This window comes from Pelmatolapia mariae, linkage group LG22 (assembly GCF_036321145.2).
Source record: "Pelmatolapia mariae isolate MD_Pm_ZW linkage group LG22, Pm_UMD_F_2, whole genome shotgun sequence".
In the NCBI taxonomy this organism is placed as follows: Eukaryota; Metazoa; Chordata; class Actinopteri; order Cichliformes; family Cichlidae; genus Pelmatolapia; species Pelmatolapia mariae.
Window position 1 is genome coordinate 28,792,978 of NC_086245.2, and position 26,715 is coordinate 28,819,692.

General features: G+C 38.3%; 1 protein-coding gene across 1 annotated transcript in view; it reads left to right on the plus strand.

Moving 5' to 3' along the window:
- LOC135933171 (CMP-N-acetylneuraminate-beta-galactosamide-alpha-2,3-sialyltransferase 1-like) overlaps positions 1 to 26,715 on the plus strand; it is a 57,771-nt gene that overhangs the window by 6,736 nt on the left and 24,320 nt on the right. Inside the window, exons 3-8 of the mRNA XM_065471156.1 lie at positions 12,961 to 13,146; positions 16,740 to 16,874; positions 18,670 to 18,869; positions 18,991 to 19,158; positions 23,366 to 23,411; positions 23,886 to 24,005. Of these exons, the coding sequence (XP_065327228.1) occupies positions 12,961 to 13,146; positions 16,740 to 16,874; positions 18,670 to 18,869; positions 18,991 to 19,158; positions 23,366 to 23,411; positions 23,886 to 24,005 (855 nt within the window). The remainder of the gene's footprint in view (positions 1 to 12,960; positions 13,147 to 16,739; positions 16,875 to 18,669; positions 18,870 to 18,990; positions 19,159 to 23,365; positions 23,412 to 23,885; positions 24,006 to 26,715) is intronic.

Genomic DNA, 26,715 nt, shown 5'->3' on the forward strand with positions numbered 1-26,715 from the left:
TTAATAATTTAATAAAAAATTAACAAGCCATGTAATAATTTGAAAACCACTAGGGACCACTTATTACTATGTCATCAATTTTTTACTTAAAGGAATTTAGGAATTATGTCTGTCAAGACATTTGTTCTGGCATAAGTCACCATTTTGATATATCTTCCTGTGACTTTAAAGTCTGTCAGCTAGTTAGATACATTTTTGCACTGCTAGTGTTTGCTGCTTGAATTAGTCAGTTTACCATATAACCACATGCAGTGCCTTTCAAACTTTTAATTACACTGTTCATTTTGTGTATTAGTAAGAGAATCTTTTATATTGAATTATCCTGGGAAAAAACGAAAATGTTTGTATTTTTTTTTCTCATGCACTTTCTTTCATTTCCTTATCACGTTTAGATTCTTCAAGATCACAAGCACCATCTTTAACATGTAAGTAACTTTCATATTATTTGTATTACTTATTATTATTATTTTTGAAAAGTGATGGTCTTTGGTGCATCCTTGAAAGGGGTGCATTACTTCATTTTTTTTTACTGGTATTCACTATATATATATATATATATATATATATATATATATATATATATATATATATATGCACAGGAGGCAATGATCAATTTCAAAATTTAATTTAACATTTATTTAAATTTCCATCTTTTATGCTAACAATAATGCCAACAGTGTTCTCTTCACTTGTCCCACAACTCTGACAGTTTTGGTCCTCTGCTCTCCTCACAATTGGCTGATTTCCATCTGAGCTGCTACTGCAAACTGCATTAAACTGATTTTACATTGCCTTGTTATTCTAATCTTTATCTGCGTTTTGGACTACAAATATTCACACCTGCTGCTAGTAACCAGAGCTCACAAGAGTGCAAGGCGTGTAGTTCAATAAAGTGATCGATGTGTTCACTAGCTGATTTCAATAAACCGGTAACTTATCAAATCTATATTTTATAGGAAGTACATTACTGATAAAAGTGGTAATAAACACGGTAACCAATAAAAATTTAAATTTCCTGTTATAAAAAAAAAAATACTGCTGTGAGCTCGGTTTTCTAACACCAGGTGTGAACATCTACAGTCTTTAAGCTCTGGTAAAGATTTAAAAATAAAAACATTAAATAACATAACATTAAACACTAAGTTAGTTTGATGGTGTTGACTGCAGCAGCTCAATGTTAATCAGCTGATCGTGATGGAAGCAGATGAGCGTTTTTCATCATAGTTGTTGGTGATGTGTTGGTCGAAACGAAACGGCTCTTAGAGCCGACTCTTTGAAGTGAACAACGCGAGCGTGTTTTTGTTTTTCTTTCTCCCACCCTCTCTCTCGCACTTTTTTCCGCTTCACTCCGCACCCGACCCTTGTGCTTTGCGCTGGGAAGAGGGGGGAGGGGCGGTAGTTACACTAGCAGTAGCACAGGAACAGAGCGGGAGGGAGAGAGAGAGAAAGAGAGCCAGGGACAACAATGTCACGTTAGAAAGGTATAGTAATCATCCACAACTATTTTCAATTGCGGATGATAAAGGATTCAGAAAGTTTATTCATGCAGGCCCATATGACAGAGAATGTGCATCTTCTTTTTGTTTTCATATTTTAATTTATATTTGTGTTGTGGTCTGCAGTTGTTTCACTTTAAATTTGTTTAAAAGGAAAAAGCTGAAAATTTAAATAGTTAAAAGTTGAAATGTAAATAGTTGTTTTTTGTATTATATGATTTATTTATTACATTTTATGTGGAGAGAATAAATAAAAGTATATTTACGGTGCCCGCTAGAGACAAAGCATGTACAAACCCCAAAACATGTAAAAAAATTCCAAAACACGTAAAAACTCCATAGCACGTACAAACTCCGAAGCACTTACAAAACACAACAGAAGTGCTCCAGGATGCTAGGCACAGTGTTGAGCTTTTGTTACCTAGTGGCTACACAAGCCAGGAAGTACCAACGACCGGATTTGGTGTGTGGTAGTAACAGGTAAATGAACAGTTTTTGGAATTATTTGAATATATTTGAGTGCTTGTGTATAAATACACAAACAATACACATATGCTTTCAATTGTGTAATTTAAGTGATCTAGGTAGCTCTGTTTTGGAAGTTCAGTTAACGCTAGAAATGTGTTTTAGGGTTTGTACGTGTTTTGTCTCAAGGAGCCACCGTATATATTTATATATAAACATATATAAATACAACCATGTTTCTTTTTTTACATTAGTAATTCCTTTTGTGCATAATTTTATATTGTTGGTTATAATAAAAATTTTTAAGCAACAACTTTTTAGCATGCAATTAGTCCATGCTGTACAGGACAGATTTGTAAACTGTGCATACAAAAATAGACTATTTTACAAAATTGCTCATTCAACAAATGTAAATCACAGCAGATTTTTTTGTTGTAGTGCACTGTCACAACTAGAAATGTGGGGGGAAGTCCTCAAAATTGAAGGCAGAACAGGAAAATACATGGAAATAACAATTTTCCTTTAAGCACATCAGTAAAGGTCATTCCGGATACTTGATAACTGTTGGTGTAAGTATGACATGAATTTGAATCTCCATTATCACAGGTTTTAATTGGGAGGCAACATGCAGATATACAGGAGGACTATAAACAGCAATTCCTATTGCATACAACTGTTTTAGAAAATACCAACAACACTGTTAATTTATCACTTGCTGGTCTATAGACTTTACAGTGTGGATGGATGGAAAATCCATCTGGCTCCACTCTGGCTGAATTGGTGCTACAAACAACTCTGCGCTCGGCTTTCCTGGCTGTGTGTGGATTTATACTTACACATCCAAATTTTGACCCTATTTTTCTTCCTTTCAGCTGATTGGTCAATTTCATGTCAATCACCAATTAAACAATCCAATCAGAGAACATCTCCAGAAGTTGATTCTGTTCATCTGGACGTAGCGTTTTCAGTGGGAGAAAATGCTGAAAGTGCTACGTCCAGATGAACAGAATCAACTTTTGCAGATTTACTTACCTGGATGATTGAGCATGCATCAAGACAATCAGACAACAGATAGGTTTGGCTGTTGGAGGGCTGCATTACAGAGCTTCAGGTCCTGGAAGAATAAATTCCCTTTTACATACCAGACCAGCCTTTTTCTTCATTACCAAGAAGGAAAACAGTCTGTGCGTGTCAGAGTTCAGTGGTTTTTGTGTCACAGGGCTTATAATATGTGTATAAATCTGGCCAGGGACCATCACACTGCTATCATATTTTTCTGTTGCTATCATGTTTCTTTTCTGAGATGTTGTTACTTTTGTGACAGATGTAACGAGAAATCTTCCAGAAAGTTAAATTTTTTATTCTAATCAAATATTTGATTCTGATAACAGATAAAGTTTTTTTTACTTTTGTTCTGCTATGATAGTTTATACAAATTTTGGCCAATTTATATTTATTTTAACCCTCAGCCCCCAAAAAGTCGCCAGCGACAGGTTTTTCCAAACCTGTCTCGTCAAACCTGAGCTCTACCAGGGGCCCAACACGCCTGGACTTTTAGAAGAAAAGAGATGTCCAAAAATAAACCACAGGGTCAAATACTTGAATTTGTTCAGTGTTTTAGAGTTATTAATTTGAATTGACTAATTTAAATATTTTATTCATGTACATTTTTGATTGCCTTCAGTAAAAATGGCAAAATTTCAATTTTTTTTTCTGTTATTAATCCTTGATTACATTCATATAGTATACAGTAGAGGAAAAAAACCTACCAGATGTGTAAAGTAGTAGTAATACTGAAAAAAGGGACAAAAGCACACACAGTCACAGCTGATTTTATGACACTTTTACAGCTAAAACAATATATAATTCCGGTTATCCTGCGTAACATTATTGGGGATAAAGGGTTAAGGAACCGCAATTAATTTTTTTAGTTTAGCTTGTGTTTACTACCATATTTTTTTTATCACCACACAGTGAACATTAAGTAATATGTAAAGCGTCCATTTATCCTCCATTCCGGTCCATTATCTTAAGCTTAGGCTGCTGCCCCTCAACCCAATCCGGTACTAAGTAGAGAGGCCCAGACTTCGCTCTCTCCAGGCACTTGGCCCAAGGCAGTCCCAGGCCAGCCGAAAAACATTGTCCCTCCAGCATGTCCTGGGTGTTCTGGGTCTCTTCCTGGTGGGACATGCCCAAAACACCTCACCAGGGAGGCATCCTAACCAGATGCCATTATCTAATCTGTCCTTTTTGTATGTTCCCCTCAGGTTGCCATGGTAGCAGATACAGGGGGAACAAGTGTAGACGATGCCACAAGAAGGATGATGAAATTCCTCATATGACCTGAGCTGGCTGTGGAGTACAACATGCTTGGCCGACATGGGAAAAAAAAGTTCAGAGATTTACGTCTTTTTAATGTTGTGTATGGTAAGTTAGTTTCACTTGAGACATTTGAACTTTAGAAAACTAAACTTTTTTAATAAAGTGTTTGAAAGTGTAACTGAGATTGGTTATCATGCAATTTGTATATATATTTTGAGGCAATAAAGTGAAATAAACATTGTTCTTTGCAAATCATCACCAAATTAAGTAAGCTAAGATTAACTTTACTTTGGCTTGCCCATTTTTCTTCTTCATTTGCAGAGGCACTGAAGAATTATTTAACATCAAAAGTCAACTTGCAAGAAGCAGAGAAGGCTCTCTCCAAGTGGTTCACTGGAGCTAAAGACAGAGGAGGACCGAGGGCTGCAAGGGTACAAAATAGACTTACGGCTCTGTAAAAAAACAAAAAAAGAAACCCTGCTGATTCAAGATAAGCTTTTGAGTTTTCCATCTGACTTTTTCTCACTGTTGCAACAGTTCCAAATATCTAAGGAATTTTGATGTAGTTTGACATTTCTAGTTTTTTAAAAGTTTACGCACTTTGGAATACAGTTACGTAAAATCACAGTTGTTGGATAAAATAAATGTGAAAAATGTTGTTTTGTGTACCCTCGTGATTTTTGAAATGGTTTTATTTACAAACTAGTTTTTGTTTGTGGTCAGCTTTAATACATTTGGTGTCTTTGTGTCACAGAACCCGTATTAGCTGTCTGAAAAATTGATTTTGTGAGTGTTTTACTACATGGGGCCCACTCAGTGCCAGAAATTAGCCAATTCAAACTAGAAGTAAGATGCAACTACAGAACCCACTGATAATGCCATTCCAACTTTTTAGCTCATGTTTTCCTCATGTTGTACCCACTAAGAACTTGAAAGGTGGGGCCCGGGTGGGTTTCTGTGTACTTTGCCTAGTTGGGGCCCATTTAGTTCCCAGATTTTACCAATATAACACCGAGATGGGCTTTTAAAATGGGGCCATTATGGAACCCGCGGACAATCCCACTTAAAACCCACTTTTTAGCCTTTGTGGTACCCACATGGTACCCACAAAAACTTGAAAGATGGGGCCCAGGTGGGTTTCTGTGTACTTTGCCCAGTTGGGGCCCATTTAGTTCCCAGATTTTACCAATATAACACCGAGATGGGCTTTTAAAATGGGGCCATTATGGAACCCGCGGACAATCCCACTTAAAACCCACTTTTTAGCCTTTGTGGTACCCACATGGTACCCACAAAAACTTGAAAGATGGGGCCCAGGTGGGTTTCTGTGTACTTTGCCCAGTTGGGGCCCATTTAGGTCCCAGATTTTACCAATATAACACCGAGATGGGCTTATAAAATGGGGCCATTATGGAACCCGCGGACAATCCCACTTAAAACCCACTTTTTAGCCTATGTGGTAACCACATGGTACCCACAAAAACTTGAAAGATGGGGCCCGGGTGGGTTTCTGTGTACTTTGCCCAGTTGGGGCCCATTTAGTTCCCAGATTTTACCAATATAACACCGAGATGGGCATTTAATATGGGGCCATTATGGAACCCGCGGACAATCCCACTTAAAACCCACTTTTTAGCCTTTGTGGTACCCACGTGGTACCCACAAAAACTTGAAAGATGGGGCCCGGGTGGGTTTCTGTGTACTTTGCCCATTTGGGGCACATTTAGTTCCCAGATTTTACCAATATAACACCGAGATGGGCATTTAATATGGGGCCATTACGGAACCCGCGGACAATCCTATATGGGGCCCATTTTTCAGCCCATTTCCAAACCATATGGGCCCCACATATAAATGTTGGCTGGGTCTTAATATGTAATGATTTTTATGGAATATTGCAAAATGGCGCCACAGCGCCCCCTACAAAATTTCAAAACATCAGCCCCTGCTCTGTGTTTCATCTATAAGTCTGAAACCTGGTAAGCTTATGTTAGGTATCAACATGTACAAAAACGTCTCTTGGAGCAATATCCCAAATCCAACAGGAAGTCAGCCATTTTAAAATTAAAGTGTGATTTTGGCGACATTTCCCCTCTTTTCAGGTCTCGTACTTTGACGAACTCCTCCAAGGGATTTCATCAGATTGACTCGATCTCCAGTGCAGGGAATCTAAAGACCTTTGTGATGTTAAATTGCAAAGCTTTTTACATTCAGGAAAACGGGGTGGTCACGGCGGCACGTGCAGTTTCAATCACTCGCCAAAAAGCAGCAATCTGCTGTCACTCAAAAACACAATGTCAAATCTCTCCCAAACGTCACAGGCATCAGTCCAGACTCAAGCTCGGAAATATCTGACATGCCATTTGTCAGTAATGGTTAGAGCGCCACCTAGTGGTACAACTATAATCATCATTGAACGGGATGACATTTTAGCTGGTGGTTCTACGCGTGAATTCCATCAATGTGACATCAGATTGGACATGCTGGGTGTAGGTGTTGGGCGTGGCTCGACACGCCGGGGTGTGAGGGCCCTCTTAACGCTGCTTGCAGCTTTAATTATTATTATTTTTCATTGAAATGAATTGCCTTTTTGAGGACTTTAACTTGCTCAAAAACTCGTGAATTTTGCACACGTGTCAGGTCTGGTGAAAAATTATGTATTTTAATGGTTTCACATGTGGGAGGTGCAAAATGGCTCTGGAGCACCACCTATGCGTTGTTAAATGAAGTCCTACGATCACATAGTTTGAGCTACATGTATGAAATCTGGCACACATGTGTATCATGCCAAGATGAACAAAATAGTCAATGGGTCCATCGACACAAACCCAACCGGAAGTCCGCCATTTTGAAGTGAAGGTGGCATTTTGACCCTGATTTTGCCATTTCCAGGCCTTGTACTTTTGCGAACTCCTCCTTGGGATTTGATTAAATAAGCTTCATATTTGGTCAGTGTCAACAACACACCTGTATGCCGTTATTTTTGTGCAACTATTCTGAGCGCATGTAAAAAACAAAATTGCAGGTGCAGGTGTTGCATTTTGAGGAGAAATTTATTTTGAGCAAAGAAAAGCTAAATTTGAGTGAACAAATTTCATTGCTGCGTGCAAAAAATGTATTTCAGTGTTTGCTATTATCCATACACACACACACAATAACAGACCCTCTCGCTCAGTTTTTGCATTTGCTTTCTCGCAATGTGTTGCTTGCTCTCTCAACATTTCTGCCCCTGAGCGTTCAACTCTTTCTGTACACCGTTATATTTGTGCCACAAAACCAGCCAATCACAGACTTGGATGCAAAAAAATCTGATTGGCTGTTTTGGTCTCCAATCAGCTCGAAATGACGAAATGTAATATCCCAGAATCCATTTCGTCCAAAACTCAAACGAGGCAGTGGCGGAGGAACACAGAGTGGCGGAGTTTGAAATATTACTCTTTCTGGGTCACAAAATAAACTTTTTAGATATTTTCATGCGAGAATGGTGCTGTGTAAACTTCAAATATCTGCTCGATTTATCAAGACATCACGTATTTGCATAAGTGCTCTAATGTTTTCGGAGATGTTTGATGTGTGATTTGTCAGTAATGGTTAGAGCGCCACCTAGTGGGACGACTATAATCATCAGTGAACGAGATGAAATTTTAGCTGGTGGTTCTACGCATAAATTCCATTAATGTGACATCAGATTGGACATGCTGGGTGTAGGTGTTGGGCGTGGCTCGATGCACAGGCGTGTGAGGGCTCTCATAACACTACTTGCAGCTTTAATTTAGCTTTATTCTTTTTCCTAGATAAACCATGTGACATACTGTCATATATTCTACAAGCAAGTTTTTTTTTCATGTGGGTCTGTTTATCTAGGTGCAAGCTTCACTTATGCATCCGAAACAAGAAACTCAGTCTTTTTAGTCTCCACTAATTCAACCCTCTATTATAATCTATTCAGTTGTGAGATCAAATCAGCTTTCCCTAATCTAACAACCATCAACTAATTTGCATATTGAGTCATAACCCACTAAATTAACAGGACAACAGAAATGTTTAAAATATTACCACAAAATAGAATTTTTCTTCATATAGCAATCACTTGTGTTGCTCAATCAGCAGAAAACATCTTACATTTACTATATTAAAACTGCATTTATTACCTAATGACTAGTTGGTCATACCAGTTTTCCTCTTTTTCTTTTTTTTTTTTTTCACACATGTCAACCTGTTGTCCTGCAATCCGGAGAGTTAAGTGTCAGCAGTGGACAAACTCAGCATTTGATAGCAAGTGTCTGTTGAGTATACACTATTTTAGCATTGATGAGAGATATGGGCATGTTCATCAGTGAAAGCTGGTCTTCATTGCATGTGTGGGTTAGTAATGTATGTGTATGGCGTGGAGCTGTGGATTCAAAATGTCTCCTTCAGCTCCTTATTCTCTCCAAAAAGCATATCAGATCTCTCTGTTTGTGTGTGTGTGTTTGTTGTTGTTTTTTTTTTTTTTACCATTTTATTGCGTTAGTCTGGACACTTTTTCAACCTCCACAAGTCAATGGACCTCACTTTTCAACCCAATCTTCATATTCTCTCACTGTAACAACATCAGCCTTCATTTTTCCTCCATGTTCTCTTCCCACTCCTCACAGCTGCTGTCTCCTCCCCCACATCTGCGGCAGTTCTCGGTTGTTGATGTGTTAGAGGCCCAGTGGGACGTTCCACTTCAGCTTTGCCTTATGTTTTTCACTCTTTTCTTCCTTAGCCATTTCAACTCCCAGTATAGCAAATGTGAAACTCAGATAGTTTTTCTCAAGCCCATTTACACACAATGATGTTGCAGGTAAACCTCTCAGCTTGTGATCAGGAGCGCATGCTTCCATCTGCAGTGATATTTGTACATTCTACTGAACCCTTTGAGGTTTAGGGCAGTGCTGCTGTCTGTTCACCTGGTGTTGACTCTCGACGTTGATACTGTTGCTCTGGAGCTGCCTTTTGTCTTCAGGGACAGATTGACTGTCCTCAAAACTTCTTTTCAGGATAAGGTATACATGGAGGTGAAACTATGAAATTTTTCAGCCAAAACATGGCCTGGTTGTGGTTCCAATTATATTAGTCTATCATTTTGCTCCGACCGATGTGCTCTTGGAGGAGGTTGATCCAGGTCTGTGATCACTTGTACTAACACCAAAGACATCTATTTAATATAATTTTCATCACTACTCAATAACACTTTCATTCTGATTCTTCTATCCACATTTTAACACATCTCTTTCATCATTCATTCTACTCACATCAGTCGATTTCCTTCAGGCTCCCTGCACACACTCTCATTCCCTGTTCTACACACACACACACAGCACTTCTTACACACACTCTCTTTTACATCACTACATTCCTCAGTTTTCTACACCCCAGTTTGCCCATTTAACTGCCTCTTTACCCTTCTTTTTCGCATTTCCTTTTGTTCCTAATTTAAATATTCCCATGCCTTCTTTTTCCAATTCCTCTTGTACTTCTTTAATTCTTCTTTAAATTTTGTGCAATTGTCATAATGATTTTACTTAATGATACTCTTTTTCCCTTGGCATTTTCAGCATTTCTTTTACTTCCCTTTTTGCCTCTTCGCCATCTGTTTTAGGCACTTTTCCCCATTCACACAGACTGCCTCTCCTAACTTCTCTGTTTGTTTAGTGGCTGTCTTCCACCCTGAGTCACTATCTCCACTTCCTCCCTCGTCTTCACGGCCCACCACCTTCTCCTCTCCTAGAATGTTACATGGTGCCTGTCATATTCTATTCCACACACACACACACACACACACACACATGTCTGGTTTGCTATCCTCGTGGGGACATCCCATTGACATAATGCTTTCCCTAGCCCCTTACCCTAACCCTAACCATTAAAAATGAATGCCTAACCCTAACCCTTACCCTAAACCTAACCATAACCTAATTGTAACCCTGACAGTAAAACCGCATTTTGAGTGTGAAAATTGCTTTCAACCCCGAGGGGACCTGGATTTTGGTCCCCACGGTGCAGAAAGTCCCCACCAGGATAGTAAAAGTCAGATTTTGGTCCCCACCAGGATAGTACGAACCCGTACACACACACACACACACACACACACACACACACACACACTTGGGCCCACTCTCATGCAGGCTGTCAACTGTGGCAGGGATCCATACACCCTGTCTGGTTCTTACGGGTCCTCAATATCCCAGGTTACCACCCTAGTATTCCCATCCCTCGGGTCTCGCCCTTGCCCCCTTCCGAAGGCAAGTGGGGGAATCACGCCTGAGGACAATTACTCTTACACTTTCAGTCGTTATCTGCAACTGCCAATTTTGTTTACGCAGCTTAAATACTTATTACACACACAATTTTGTTGCTCTAACACACTAGGACGGATCACACCGCCTCTTTGTCTACTGCAGCAAATTGACTCTGAGTATTTCATCAGCTTACAGTTAGACAATTACAACAGACAATTTAGATAAGCTCCAATATGCATGCTTTGATTAACCCTAGAACACTATCTCTGGGTGATTTTCACTCGAGCAAATACATTTACATGATTTTTCTCTCCTGCAGCTGTTAGTGTGTCGAGGAGATTGTGCCTTCACCAGGGAAGTCTCAAATGTCCCAGGAATGGGTGTATCAAAGACCAGCTTTCCAGCGTCATTTTTTTTTTTTTTAGGAATTTTTTGTTGTTGAATTCCAGATTTTTCTGTAGCATTGGAGCCATTTATTGTTGGAGCATTACTTTAGCATCCCCCCATGACACTTTTTTTCATTTTGTTAGACATGGCACAGTTGAAAGTAAAAATCACCTGGCATTAGTGATTGTGTTACTATTTATAGCGATAGTGTTCTAGGGTTAAACAGGTGGTGCTTACCTTTATTTTAAAATGACCCGGGTCACTGTTCACCTTTTATCACGAGGTCAGACCGCCCAATCTGTCTTCCTTAGCCTCCTATTGGAATCCCGGATGAGCCGCCAATTGTTAAATATCAACACCTCACTGAGTTCTTTTGACTCCTCATAGGCATCTGATGTAAGACAACACACTGCTCAGTAGACCATTTTACACTTTTATTGCTTCCAGAAGGGAGATGCGTCCTGCAGGACACTCTGCTGTGGATCTCAAAATGGCGATGGGCACCTAACAATTTTATTACAGGCTGCCCCACTCTAGTCTAAAAAACATTGTTACACAAGCATTCAGTAGTCACATTGCATAGCGTACTCAGAGGTTATTGTCTATTAGCTGCAACACATCTTTTCTTAGCTCCGGTGAGGCTGCGACCTTGCCCTACTCCCTTCTAGTAAATTTCCACTAGTAGATGGTTCCCTGTTATCAACTTCTGCAGACAAGTTTGGGTGAGAGTCTCCAACATTCTAGCACTAAAGGAAATGTAGTCTAATGCCTTTATTATCAGGGCCGCGTCCATTCAATACTACACTATATAATTATATGACACTTAAGTTAATATAAAGCACAGCATTCAGATAATTTCATCTTAACAAACCTACAATCAGTTTAGGACTAGGCTAATATTGGCAGTTCATGTGCTAGCACATCCACACCTTCTCTGTCAACATTGATTTCAGTGTCAATAGAAATGTTCCATCACAGCAAAGCTGTTATGATTACCCTGATAGCAGCTGCCCCCCCCCCAAAACAAACAAACAAAAAAAAACTATGCAACATACCAGCTGAACAACATGTGTATTATGCTCATGGAGCATAAAAATTCAGAAGGTTTAGAAGAAATGTTTAAAAATCAGGATAAAATGTTAGACACAGGCCATGTTTTAATTGTCTAATTGAAAGTGAACAATATTTCATCCCAGTTGATTTTAGATCGACTGTACAACAAAGCACAGAATCCAACACATAGTAACTCGCAATTGATTACATATTTATGTGTGGTCAAAAACCCTGTATTATCAAATTTAGTCACAATGGGAACAAGTTTTGCCTCATTAACTACAAATAAAAACTAGGTTTTTATTTTAAATCTTTTTTTCTTTTTTTTTTTTAATCGCCTGAAGATAAGAATCACTGTTTTCATAGTGGTTGGTTAGATTTTTGACATCAATGTGTCTTGGCTGTCTTTGATGTCTTTCATTTCTAGAATTGATCACAGTGACATTAGCTATAAAGCTTGTTTGCCCTTTTTTATTATAGGAGTGATGGCCCCAACACAGTGACAACAACAACAACAACAACAACAACAGAGGTCAGCATGATATAAAATGAAACTGTAGAAATTATTACTTACAAAAAGCTGAATGGTCAGTCTTTTCTTTAGTCAAGAGGATGTGGTTTCCTCATTTCCCAAAAAGATTATCAAAATTTTATTTATCTGATCACTGAATAGTTTTCCACCTTGCCTCAGTCCATTTTCCCTCCCAATAATTAAACATTCCCCACAACGCTGAACTGTGTGAAAAGTGTTGAACACATAATTAGATCTAGAAAAAGCACTTGCAATTACATTTTCAGTGTTTTATCATTAATCTACGGCTTACAATCCTGCAGAGCAAATCCTGCCCCATTAGGGCATTTTGAATATCTAGTTATGCCTTTTGGCCTCACCAACGCGCCAGCTGTCTTCCAGGCCCTCATCAACAATGTGTTAAGAGATTTCCTTAACCTATTCATTTTCGTGTACCTAGATGACATCCCGCTCTTCTCTAGAAGCCAAGCTGAAAACCAGACCCATGTGCGCAGTGTCTGACAGGTTAAGACGGACCCAGCCAAGGTTCAGACAGTCGCTGAGTGGCTGGTCCCAGCCTCACAGAAACGGCTCCAATGCTTCTTGGGATTCACCAACTTTTACTGATGCTTCATCAGAGATTACAGTAAGGGAGCAGCACCACTTTCTAGACTTGAATTTCCCAAGGTTCAATTTGTTTGGTCGACAGGGACAGATCCAGCATTCTCGAGATTAAAGACTTTATGCACCTCAGCACCAGTGTTGGTACATCCCGACACTAGGTTGCCTTTTGTGGTAGAGGTGGATGCTTGGGAAGCTGGGGTTGGAGCTCTCCTCTCTCAGCACTCTGGACCTCAAGGTACTCTACAACCCTGTGCCTTTTTTTCTCAATGACTGTCCCCTGCAGAATGCAACTATGATATCGGAGATTGCAAATTGCTGGCGATCAGGTTAGCACTACACCTATTCTATGGAAATCTTACCCATGACATCAAATCCACAGTCCAACAGCATCTATAGGGAGATCCTGAGCCGGTTACTGGGCCCCCCAATCGGCACTATATGCCAGTGGCAGCCTGGATAGCTGTAATCCATTGGGGCCACGCACATCACTTCACTTGGGGGTAAGTCGAACACTTCCTCTTCTCATACGGTACTACTGGTGGGACACCTTGGAGAAGGACGTGAGAGAATATGTCGCATCTCTCTCCGTCACTAACCTCGCTGTGTACTAATTCCGCTCACTCTCCTGTTTCAAGTGTTCTGTCCTGCGGGACTTTCACTGTTGTTTTGAAAAAACTATTTTGTTGAAAATAAACTGATTGTAAACTCGATCGCTTCTGTGCATTGTGTCTGCTTTTGGGTGCATTTCTGTGCCGCCTGTGAAGTTATCATCTTCAATTACTCAATAAATAGGTAGATAAGTACCTTAAAAAATGTAATCCATAGTGTAATTGGAGTTGTATATACTTTGCTATACAACTAATAAATGGCTTAATATCAGTGTTATTCATTTTTAATTCAAAAATTCGGTATCTAGCAAGTATTAAAATGTATGCTAGTATCCTTTTTGGAAGTGTTTCTTTTACTCCAATATTGTGATGGAGTTGAACATTTGTCAATGTCCTAAACTGCATACAAATCATCATCAGTTTTAATAATAGAGTACTGTTACTTATTTAGAGACCTCTTTATATTGATGATATGTGTATATTGCAGTCACAAACTGAAAAACCTTTTAACTTGTCATCAGTCATACCGATCACAAAAGAAAGTAAAAGTCCAGAACTTAAGCAAATGTAACACATTATTACCAGCCCTTTCTTCCGTGCTATTGAGTTCATGTATTGCCAACCTTAGATTGCGTCCACGCCTTCTCTGTCAACATTATTTTCAGTATCAACAAAACTGATGCCTCAGGGCACAGCTTGTGATTGTAAAAACAGTGACTTGTCTAAGAAGTGGTTTCCACATAGTGGAAATGGCAGAGATAAACCCAATATTTGCTACATCTTCCTTTCACCTAAATTTAAAAATGAAAATCGGAAATTTTGCAAGAGAGAGTTCATATCCCCATTAGTCTCGTTCAAGGATAAACTTTCAAAAGATAGGCAAGCACGCCTTTCTAAATGACATTATTTGTAATGTTTCAGTTGAAAGAAAAATAAATATTACGCATCATGTGTCTGCAAACCTGCTGAAGTCACATGATTATCTACTGATCAGAATCAGCTAACACATTATGAGCAAAGATAATAATGTGTATCTTAATTCAAAAAATATCATATAACACAACTGTTTTTTAAATATTAAGTAAACTACTTTCCACTGTTTACTTCAAATTAGGTAGTATAACAAATGGTTCTTTTAAATTTTACTTGCAAAAACTCCAAACAACTTTTTTAATTTAATTAATTCTGGATAATAGAAGCTACTTATGAAGTATGTAAAGCAAAAAGAAGATTAGGTTTTGGAAGAAGTATTTTGCAAACTAAAAAGCAAAATGTGACACACTCTGGGCACAGAGACATCAATAAAGTATGGTTTATTGTTGGATGAGGACAAAAACACACAATAGGTTGGAATAAATACCCAAAATTTCACCTGAAGACTTCAATGTGAGCTAAAAAAAAAAAAAGAGAGAGAGATCACAGTAAGAACAGTGGCAGAGGTTAGAAATAATTGCATCAAAGGGGCCCAGTGTACATCCCAGTGAGATGTAAAGGGGTTGTACCTAAGTATTAATGAAGATATCCTGATGTGGTTGCTTTGGCAGCATCTGGTGGCTTTATCAAGACAACTTATGCTGGTTTTCCTTTACTTTGTTACCTGTTGATTTGCTTTCTTGGTGGCTTCATTGAACCATCCGCATTATTGCTTTTTACATGCACAAGTAGTACATGCACTAATTAGTTTTGATGTGTTTTCAGATCAAAACATCCATAAAACCTGAGCTTACATTGTATTATTCTTGTATAGTACATTACTCACTACCTCATGTTCCTTAAATAGTTTGTGTTGCAAACCGGGTTAAATTTGTTTACAATTTAGTGCAATTTGTAGATCAGCTGCAAAATCTTTCACTCCAAGTGAGTAAGAGGCTAATAAAATATATATTTATATGTATTTATATATATATCTCTGTGTGTGTGCGTGTGTGTGTGTACGTTTTGTGGGTTGTCATAATTAAATGTGGCAATGCACAAGTCAGACACAACCTCTGATAATTATTTGCCCTTAGTCAACAACCCCTCCCTCCTCCCTCCCTCTCCCATCGAATAGTTCCTTTGTTGATGAGCTACATAGATAGCTTATTAGATATATCCTACAGATTCTTCTTGACTCATATTCCTGTTTTTTTAATGTGTTTTGGTAAGACACATTACATTTTCACTCTGTCTTATCTCACACTGATCTGTAGTGAACCGCTTAAGCGTGTTTGCATTTATTTAGTATGCATTTCCCAAATTTATTTTTTTTCATTTTTTTTAAACAATTTAACAATTTATCTTTTTCCTGCCTCAAACAGAGTGGCCTCATTTTGTGTAGTCAAATTCTTCTGAAGCGAATGGGATCATTTTAATGTGTGCCATTATGAGGTGTTTTGGGGTTTTTTTGTTTTTTAATTATTGTGCTGTTTTTGTTGCTATGCTGCTTTATTTTAGGTTACTCAGCACCAGAACTACAATGAAAGTATAACTGAACAGGAGTTTTTCAACAGCAATAGAGGTAAGCAGAGCAAACAATGAGATAAACCGTTCATGCAAATGCAAAATCTGAAGATTTGGAAATATTTTGTACTCTGTTTTCCTTTCTGTTGGGTGTCATATTATTTTATTCAGTGTCAAACAACAGATCTTGCTACTTACATGAACAATTAATGTGGCAGCCGATTTATGCTGGTAAATGCTATCTGTTCAAATACCATAAATACAAGAGGACATTCATTAACTTTTTATACTTATCCAATTTTATGCCTTCCAGTGCAATGCTGTTAATATGCTGCAAACTATAAATATTTTTAAGTAAAGAGCTACTTTTTCTGTTACTGTTTTCTTAAAACCTTAGTCCTATTTTTCACATTCACACATGTATTTGTTCTCAGATTGGAACTCTGCTAAGATGTATTTCAAATGGGGAAAATCCAGAGTTCGCATTTTCCCACTACTGAGTATCACAGCAATTGTTTTGGTCTTCAACCTTTTATGGATTTTTTCTGGATATACCTTCTGTCATCAGGAACCCAGTCTTTGTGACTGTCACAAATGTCTAAGAGACAGTGATCCTTGGTTTAATGACATCATCAGTGAAGCTCCTGAACCCTTTCTGTCACAGAAACATAAACCTTCAGATGAAGATTTCCTCTGGTGGAAGGTAAATAATTAACAAAAATCAACATATCACTTTTTTGGCTACTGTGGTGATGTTAAAGTTATTATTATTAAAGAGCAGTATATTCAAGTATGTCATGACATTTAACAACATATTGCTGCTGTTAAATGACACGGTCTACCGCCATCTAAAAAACAAGCACAAATATTCCTCTATTGTTTAAGTAAACAAACTACACAAGTTTAAAGCACCTTGTGCTATCTACCTATCAAGGAAATGATGTCATTCATGTAGATTACTGATTGGCTGTGCTAACTCGAAATTTCAAGTTATTTTCTCAAAATTTAGCGTTATTTTCTCAAAATTTTGACTTATTTTCTTGAAATTTCAACTTATTACCTCGAAATTTAAGTTATTAACTCAAAATTTTGAGAAAAGTAACTCGACTTTTATTAGTGGCGGAAACTGGCTTCCATAGATTACGGTTGGGATGCTCCGAACCAGTTATTAGGTTTAAGCGGCAATCACTTTTTCCACACATGGCCGTGTACATTTGAAATTTTTTCCTTATAAATAAAGACCTTCATTAAGAAATTGAAATTTGAAAAAAAATGTACATTTGCTTGTGTAATCTTTGTCTAATATTTAAATTTGTTTGATGAAACATTTAAGTGTGACAAACATAAAAAATAGGAAATAAGGAAGGGGGCAAACACTTTTTCACATCTTTGTTCATTGCCATGTTTAAAATGCTTCAAAAGCTGGAATCAACAGAAAAATTATAAATCATGATTTAAGATTTTGTGTTCATCAGAAGTAGGACACTTATATTAAGTTGCTTGAGGTTACATTCAAACATTCCTGCAACACTAACAAAATGAGCCACAGTAGTTTTGTACTATTATGCACTATACATGATTTGACAGAACATCAAATGAAATAAAAGTACTCCATGAGTTTTCTGAACATGGTAGCCATATTTTGACTGTGTCATTATAATAAGAGAGGCTGCATTCTACGTATAGTTAGGTAACATATCAATACACACATGTGTCACAAAAAACTGTTTGGATTGTGCAGTTTTAATTACCATAAGAAAGAATGGAGATGTCCAGCAAAAAACTTTCAAAGCTTAAATCCTGAGTCCAAAATAACCAAGCCCCAAAGAAAGCAAAGTCCCTGAAAAACAAAACAAAACTAAATATGGCAATGAGTATTTTTTTTTTCTCAAAAAATGGGTAGGGTTCAGGCCCAGGGGTTGAGGTTCTCACCAAAGATGACTTAGAGCTCAGAGGTAAAGCCCTGACTCTATCTGGATTGAAAAACAAAAAATATTATTTGTATTTTCAGTATATGTATATGTAAGTACTTTTCATAATTTAATTACATAAATGTGCACAACTCTCATGCTTAACGAAACAGATTAATGCTGGTGTTGTATCTTGCAGGTAAGTCATAAACTTTTCAGAACAATTCTAAATATCAAATGAAACTACTGGAATAAACGTCAGTCCTAAAAGTATTTTTGCCTAAATCAGTATACAGTTTTTACCCTTGAGTTTCATTGATCTTTCACAGTCTTATGTATGTAAATGGTGCTGAGTCCATCATAATAATGATGCTGATATGGAAAAACATCACAGGAGTGGGCATTTAGACAAGATCTAACATGTCAAGCTGTGAGCTTAATCAAGAGGAGTGCATTTTTGAAAGGGTGTTTAACACTTTCCCAGACTTACTGGGGACTTATGAGCTTGTTATCATTCAGAATTCCTAGAATATTTTTTGTTCTGTGGGAAAGTTTGATTTTTTTGAATAACTTTCTCTTCTTTGTCAGAACTTACAGGGGGCAAGACATCAAAACTTGACTTTCTACAATAAAACTTTAGAAAGGCTATTTCAGACAATAACCCCAATTGCAGATGTTGAAGAACCTCACCCTGATCACTGCAGGAGTTGCGCCGTGGTGGGGAATTCTGGAAATTTAAGAGGATCGCATTATGGACCTCTGATTGATTTCCATAACATCGTAATAAGGTAATAATCATTTAATACAAACACAAAATCTAATGTCAACAATGTTCTTGGCAGACAAAAAAAATATATCTAAGTCTATGTGACAATATGTGACAATTATATATCCTTCTATACTATTTAGAATCAATCGGGGGCATGTAAAAGGCTATGAAACAGATGTTGGAACCAAAACAACTCATCATGTCATGTATCCAGAGAGTGCTACTAAATTGGACAACACCACATATCTTTTGTTTTTCCCTTTCAAAACACATGACTTTTTGTGGCTTATGAAGGCCTTAAATCCAGGGTAGGCTAAACATGGCTACTGTTTTAAAACCCTATGTTGCTAAAAAAAATGTATTGCAACTGTTTTGCTCTGAATATCAGATTTTAACTGCTTTGCAACATAGTTTTAGCTACCTGTAAGGAAAAATGCAGTCTAGTTTTTTTGTTTGTTCGTTTGTTTGAACAACCAAATTAAACATTTTTTTACTTAAAACCTAAAGGACTCAGATCCATAGCCGATGGTGGAATCCACAATATTGCTCTGGTGGTGATTTTAAGCTGTGAGTGGATCCTGTTCTAAGTCATGGTGACACTGTAATTTGTAGACTTTGTAAAGAGGCATTTTACAAGATAAAATCTGCTCCTACACAAAATCCTTTATTTACACCAACTCAGTATGATTCACGTTTCAAGATATCAGTATCAGGTCTACAGATGCAGCCACTTAAAATCACCACTTCATTCCTGACAGGCCAATGACAGATACCTGGTGGATTCCTGGCTGAGTACTGGCTTACACATGACTGTAATGATATCCCCACCTGTGACATGTATAATAAGAACAGGAATGTTAAGGTCCCTGAGCAGCATTTATTAAAACCAGCGGTAGTAAGCGTGTGCATCCACCAGGGGGTGCAGTGCTACTGAAACCCCAAAAAGTTGATTCTGTTCATCTGGACGTAGCGTTTTAAGTGGGAGAAATGTTTCGTCACTCATTCAAGTGACTTCTTCAGTCTCAGCTGACTGTCGGCTTCTCCAATCTTATAAGCAGTACATTTGCATAATAACTGAAACAAGCACCACTGAAGGAACAATGGGCTGGGAGGTCAGTTGCTTGATCATTAATATGCAAATTTTCATGACCACTGATCATTGAACAGTGACCACTGATCAAAGACCACTGATCAATGGCCATGAGTACCATTCACAGAGAGTTGGGAATGACTGCAATCACAGCATTGTAAGATGTTGAAAGATGTACCCTTAGGCCCCCTCCTCGATTCAGAGATGGTCTTTCCTTTTTCACGTAAATGGCCTCCTTGACTCCGCGCTCAAACCAGCGTTCCTCCCTGTCCAGGATGTGTACATCCTCATCATTGAAGGCGTGAAGACAGGCCTATAGGTGTAAATACACTGCGGAGCTCTTCTGTGTTTTGACACCCACTTCGCCAGAGGTTGTTTGGTTTCCCCGATGTATAAATCCTGGCAATCCTCCTGGCACTTAACAGGGTACACTATATTACTCTGTTTGTGTCGGGGGACCCGATCCTTGGGGTGGACTAATTGTTGGCGCAGCGTGTTTTGGGGTTAAAAAGCCACAGAGATGCGGTGTTTAGAAAAAATGCATCTCAACTGTTCCGATACTCCTGAGACATACGGGATCACTACGGGTTTTTGCTTAGGCAGCGGTTGTCCGTCTCTCCTGGATCGGCTGGAGCTTTCTTTAGGTGTCTTCTCAATTTTTACAAGTATCCAGCTGGGATAACCACATTTACTCAGGGCCTTCTTGATGTGATGTTCTTCTGCTTTCCTGGCCACTGTGTCTGTGGTGTCCTGATGACACCCAGTTTTTGCTCCAGTGGATGATGAGAGTCAAACCTTGAATAATGATCCGTATGCATAGGTTTATGGTACACATCAGCTTTTAAATGGCCCCCATTACTGATGGAAATCTCACAGTCTAAGAAGGCTAACCTGCCACTTTTCATATCCTCCCTGGTGAATTTGATGTGTTGGTCCACTAAGTTTATGTGGTCTGTGAATTGTGGTACGTCCTGAGATTTGATTTTCACCCAGGTGTCATCCACATATCTGAACCAATGACTTGGTGGTGCTCCAGGGTAGGATAGCAAAGCCCTCTTTTCCACTTCTTCCATGTACAAATTGGCCACAATGGGTGAAACTGGGAACCCATGGCACACCCATGTTTCTGTCTGTAGAACTGGCCCTTGTATGTGAAATAGGTGGAATTAAGACACAGTTCCAAAAGCAAACACACTTGGCCGATGCTGAGAGCAGTCCTGTTGCTGAGGTCGGGGTCATCCTGTAATCTCTTACGAACTACTTCCAACGCTTCCAACTACCTCCAAGTTTATAAGATTGGGGAAACCTGCAATCAGCTGAGAATGAAGAATTCACTTGGATGAGTGACGAAAAGTTTCTCCCACTGAAAACACTACATCCAGATGAACAGAATCAACTTTTTGGGATTTACTTCTCTGGATGACTGAGCATGCATCAAAAAGTGCTACTGAAAGTTCATTCACTTACAGCTTTCTAACCATATATCCATGCATGGTTTTGCATTGATCAGGGGTTATATAAATTGTGCACACTGAACAAGCAAGCTACAACTGAAAAGAAAACAGTTTCTTGAATGAGCATAGTAGTATAGACTCCATTGTTTTGGCTTTCTAACGTCCCATTTTGGGAAGGTGTGTTTGCTCACATTTCCCAGCCCAGGCCCCATAAAACACAGCCCAAATACCTGATAAGTTACATACATCTATCATGTTAACACTAGTCTAATAGACTTTAATTTAGCTTGAAAATATGTTCCCCTCTAAAGTACAAGGACAGGACTAAAAAAAGATTTAAAAAGCAGCCAGTGTCCAAAGAACAGCTGTCCAACACCTTTACCTTGTTAAAGTTGTTGGACAGCTTTAACTTTAACATTTTGGCTAGGTCCACACTAATGCGTTTTCGTTTGGACTCCCGTCCACAGTGAGACGGCATTTTCGCTTATGGAAAACGCAGCGTTTTGAAAATGTTCTCGAAAATGCATACATTTGAAAATGGTGCTTTCGCGTCATAGTGTGGACAGCGAAAACGGAAACTTTCTAAAAAAATGACGCATGTTAGTCATATGATGCAGTCATGTGACCAATTAAACTAAGATAGCGGAGGGCATTATACAGCAGTTGCTTTGTTTGCTCTCAATTTTGACAGCCCTATTAAAGATTAATATCAGTCTGTACATGCTCCAGATAGCTTTTCTTCAAATTCTTTAACTCTCACTCGCTTTTGCAACTTTGTACTTTTGTGTTACGTGCAGCAACAACTCCACCTCATTGTTAGTCCATTTAAAAAACTCATTGCTTTTCCTCAACATTTTGCCGCGATGTTTCAAAGAGCCGGAAAGTACAGAGGCAGACAGAAATGAGGCAGGTCGAATCTTCTTGCATTGCATGCATGTGTAGTACTGGAACATAAGCGTTTTCATCCATTTCAATGTGGATGTGTAACTCTGTGAAAATGACTGAAAACGCTAGTGAGTGTTTTTAGACAGAAACGCTGTTTTCAAATCTATCCGGGCTAGTGTGGGCGTAGCCTTTGTTAAAGTGCCTTGACAGCACTTTAACAAAAACTAGGTAAAAGTCTGGCCTCTTTATACAAAATGTAGAGAAATTATGGGTAACTCAAGAATTTTTCACAATACAAGAGTTTAAAGAAATCAAAAGAATAAATCAAACTGTATACTGGAAATAGTTTTAGTGATTTGCAGTGTAAAATGTCTGAACGGTCAAACTGACTGTAAAGTTTTATCATTTTACATTTTCAAAAGATAACTTTAAGTTTTGATATTTTAATGGGTGCAAAGGTTTACAACAAAAACTATAAAAAGAATGTGAAATTCAATTTAGTTTTATTGATATAGCACCAAACCAAAACAGTGGCCTCAATTTGCTTTATATTATGAGACAAACACCCTACAATAATACTGAGAAAATCATCTAGAGCTAACTATCCAAGTCAAAGTTTTTTTTGAAGAAGGCGTTATCTCTTAGTGACACTCTGCAATTGAGTGAAAGCTGTATGTTTATAGTGAAAAGTTGATATGCCCCAAGGGAAGGAGGGGGACTCTCAGTGGCTGACTGTCAGCTAACAGTTGGCTGACAGATAACTGTCAGCTGGCTGACCTCTAGCAAAAAGCTGTATTTTGCTTTGGCTGTATCTGTATATCTCAGATACAGCTAACCTAATGTAAGTACTTCATTTATTCATAGAGACTTGACTGAATTTGTGCAGTGTAGCTCCTGGGTAAACAAAACAAGGAGATATGTGAAGAAACATTTTAAACAGAAAAAAGTGCATAAAGTTGCATGAATTATTTTATGAACAACTTAATCTTTTCTTGTGATTTGCAAGTTTTAGGTAATTATTAGTATTTATTTGGTAAACAATCAGTTCTCTTTCAATTTTAAAGATAAATTTCATCTTTTTAACAGAGAAAATGGTGCTCCAAACTCAAAGAAGATAGCTAACAAGGATTTGGTGAGTATTTTAGGTTTACATTAACAAAACTGGCATATACTGATATCTAAGAAGTATAATAAGAAATAATAAATCTAATCTACCATTAATTCAGGCAGCCCACGAAGTCAGCTGATTTTACACACTGAACTGACAAATCTCTTATACAGTAGGTTTTACTATTAACCAGCCTTAGCCTATCCACCATTGCTGCAGATGTGCAAGCCATTTCACAAGCCACCTGCACCTCAGCTTTCACTTTGTTGCAGTATTTGCTGTTTACTCTGTTCTGTGTTGGGTATTGTTATGGTTTTCCCAATCTCTCATACTTGACATTTATGTGTCTGGAAGCTCATGCGGGTCATTGCCCCCCAAAATAAATACTGGTTTCTTTTAGCTACAGTGGTACTAATTAAAAGTATTTTGGGGGGAATTCATTGGAGAAAGTACGAGTTCATAAAACTCAGATTTAAGGCTATGTCTGATTCATAACAGATAATGATCCTCCATCCGGCTTTCATGAAATATGTTCATCAGATCTGGCTGGGAAAGAAAGGATATTATCCATCCACTGGGTTTCTTGCTGTGGTTCTCAGCCTACTGATGTGTGATGAGGTATGTTCACTTTAAACAATTTGCAAATTATTCATCTGACTGAAAGTGGTGGTAGTTAAACACCAAGAAACACTGATTTACCAGCAAAGTCAAGAGCAAAATCTGCCTCAGTCTAAAACAGAAATGTATCTGTGATTATTTCTTGACTCTTTGAGTGTGACTCAAAGAGTCAAGAAGAGTGTGCCTCTGACGTTGTACTTGTTAACACATTTACTTGCAAACCAAAGGCAGCAGGTATTCCACCTAAAGACACATCCCCTTTTAGGGCTGTTTTAGTTTAGTGGAATGAAAGATATCAAGGGTAAAAAGCTTTGCCAAATCAAACATGTAGAGCTCAAGAGAGCAGCTGAAAGGAGTTTTATGTAACTCTTAGATAGCGATGTGTAAAAATGCCAAACTTGGTATTGACATGTTTAGCCGCATGTTCTCCTTAAATTGCTGGCTGTCTGAGTGGTGTCCCAGAAACGATGTGGGCTTCATAGATAATTGGCAAACCTTCTGGAGGAAACCTGGTCTTGTTAGGAGAGACGGCATCCATCCCACTTTGGATGGAGCAGCTCTCATTTCTAGAAATATGGACCAATTTATTAAACCCCCCAAAATATGACTATCCAGAGTTGGGACCAGGAAGCAGAGTTGCAGTCTTACACGCCTCTCTGCAGCTTCTCTCCTCCTGTTACCTCCCCCCCCCCCCAAAACCCATCTCCATAGAGACTGTGTCAGCTCCCAAACAGACAAAAAACATACTAAAAACCAGCAACAAACAACGTAAACATAAAAAATCACAAAGAAAGAACAATACAGTATCCACATCTGAACCAAAGAGTAAAACAATACAATACAATACAATACAGTTTTATTTATATAGCACATTTAAAAACCCGAAGGCACACCAAAGTGCTTCACAGTAATATGGAGAGTCAACATAAGTCAATAACAGGGTAAAACAGTGAAATGTGGATTATTAAATATTAGGTCTCTCTCCTCCAAGTCTCTGTTAGTACATGACTTAATAATTGATCAACAAATCGATTTACTCTGCCTTACAGAAACCTCATTGCAGCAGGATGATTATGTTAGTTTAAATGAATCAACACCCCCGAGTCATTCTAACTACCAGAAACCTCGAAGCACAGGCCGAGGGGGCGGTGTGGCAGCAATTTTTCACACCAGCCTATTAATTAACGAAAGACCAAGACAGACTTTTAATTCATTTGAAAGCCTGATGCTTAGCCTTGTCCAACCCAGCTGTAAAACTCAGAAACCAGTCTTACTTGTTATCATCTATCGTCCACCTGGGCCTTACACAGAGCTTCTCTCTGATTTCTCAGACGTTTTATCTGATTTAGTGCTCAGCTCAGATAAAATAATTATTGTGGGTGATTTTAACATCCATGTAGATGCTAAAAATGACAGCCTCAACATGGCATTTAATCTGTTATTAGACTCAATTGGCTTCTCTCAAAATGTCAAAGAACCCACCCACCACTTTAATCACACTCTAGATCTTGTTTTAACATATGGTATAGAAACTGAACATTTAACAGTGTTTCCTGAAAACCCTCTCCTGTCTGATCATTTCCTGATAACATTTACATTTACAATAATTGATTACACAGCAGTGGAGAGTAGACTTTATCACAGTAGATGTCTTTCTGAAAGTGCTGTAACTAAGTTTAAGAATATAATCCACCCACTGTTATCATCTTCAATGCCCTGTACCAACATAGAGCAGAGCAGCTATCTGAACGCTACTCCAACAGAGGTCGATTATCTTGTTAATAATTTTACCTCCTCACTACGTACGACTCTGGATACTGTAGCTCCGGTGAAAACCAAGACCTCAAATCCGAAGTACCTGACTCCGTGGTATAATTCTCAAACACGTAGCCTAAAGCAGATAACTCGTAAGCTGGAGAGGAAATGGCGTGTCACAAATTTAGAGGATCATCATTTAGCCTGGAGAAATAGTTTGCTGATTTATAAGAAAGCCCTCCGCAAAGCCAGAACATCTTACTATTCATCACTGATTGAAGAAAATAAGAACAACCCCAGGTTTCTCTTCAGCACTGTAGCCAGGCTGACAAAAAGTCAGAGCTCTACTGAGCCAACAATCCCTTTAACGTTAACTAGTAATGACTTCATGAACTTCTTCACAAATAAAATTTTTATCATTAGAGAAAAAATTACCAATAATCATCCCACAGATGTAATATCGTCTACAGCTACTTTTAGTACCATCGATGTTAAGTTAGACTCTTTTTCTCCAATTGATCTTTCTGAGTTAACTTCAATAATTACTTCCTCCAAACCATCAACGTGTCTTTTAGACCCCATTCCTACAAAACTGCTCAAAGAAGTCCTGCCATTAATTAATTCTTCAATCTTAAATATGATCAACCTATCTCTAATAATCGGCTATGTACCACAGGCCTTCAAGGTGGCTGTAGTTAAACCTTTACTCAAAAAGCCATCTCTAGACCCAGCTGTCTTAGCTAATTATAGGCCAATCTCCAACCTTCCTTTCATATCAAAAATCCTTGAAAGAGTAGTTGTCAAACAGCTAACAGATCATCTGCAGAGGAATGGCTTATTTGAAGAGTTTCAGTCAGGTTTCAGAGCTCATCACAGCACAGAAACAGCTTTAGTGAAGGTTACAAATGATCTTCTTATGGCCTCTGACAGTGGACTCATCTCTGTGCTTGTCCTG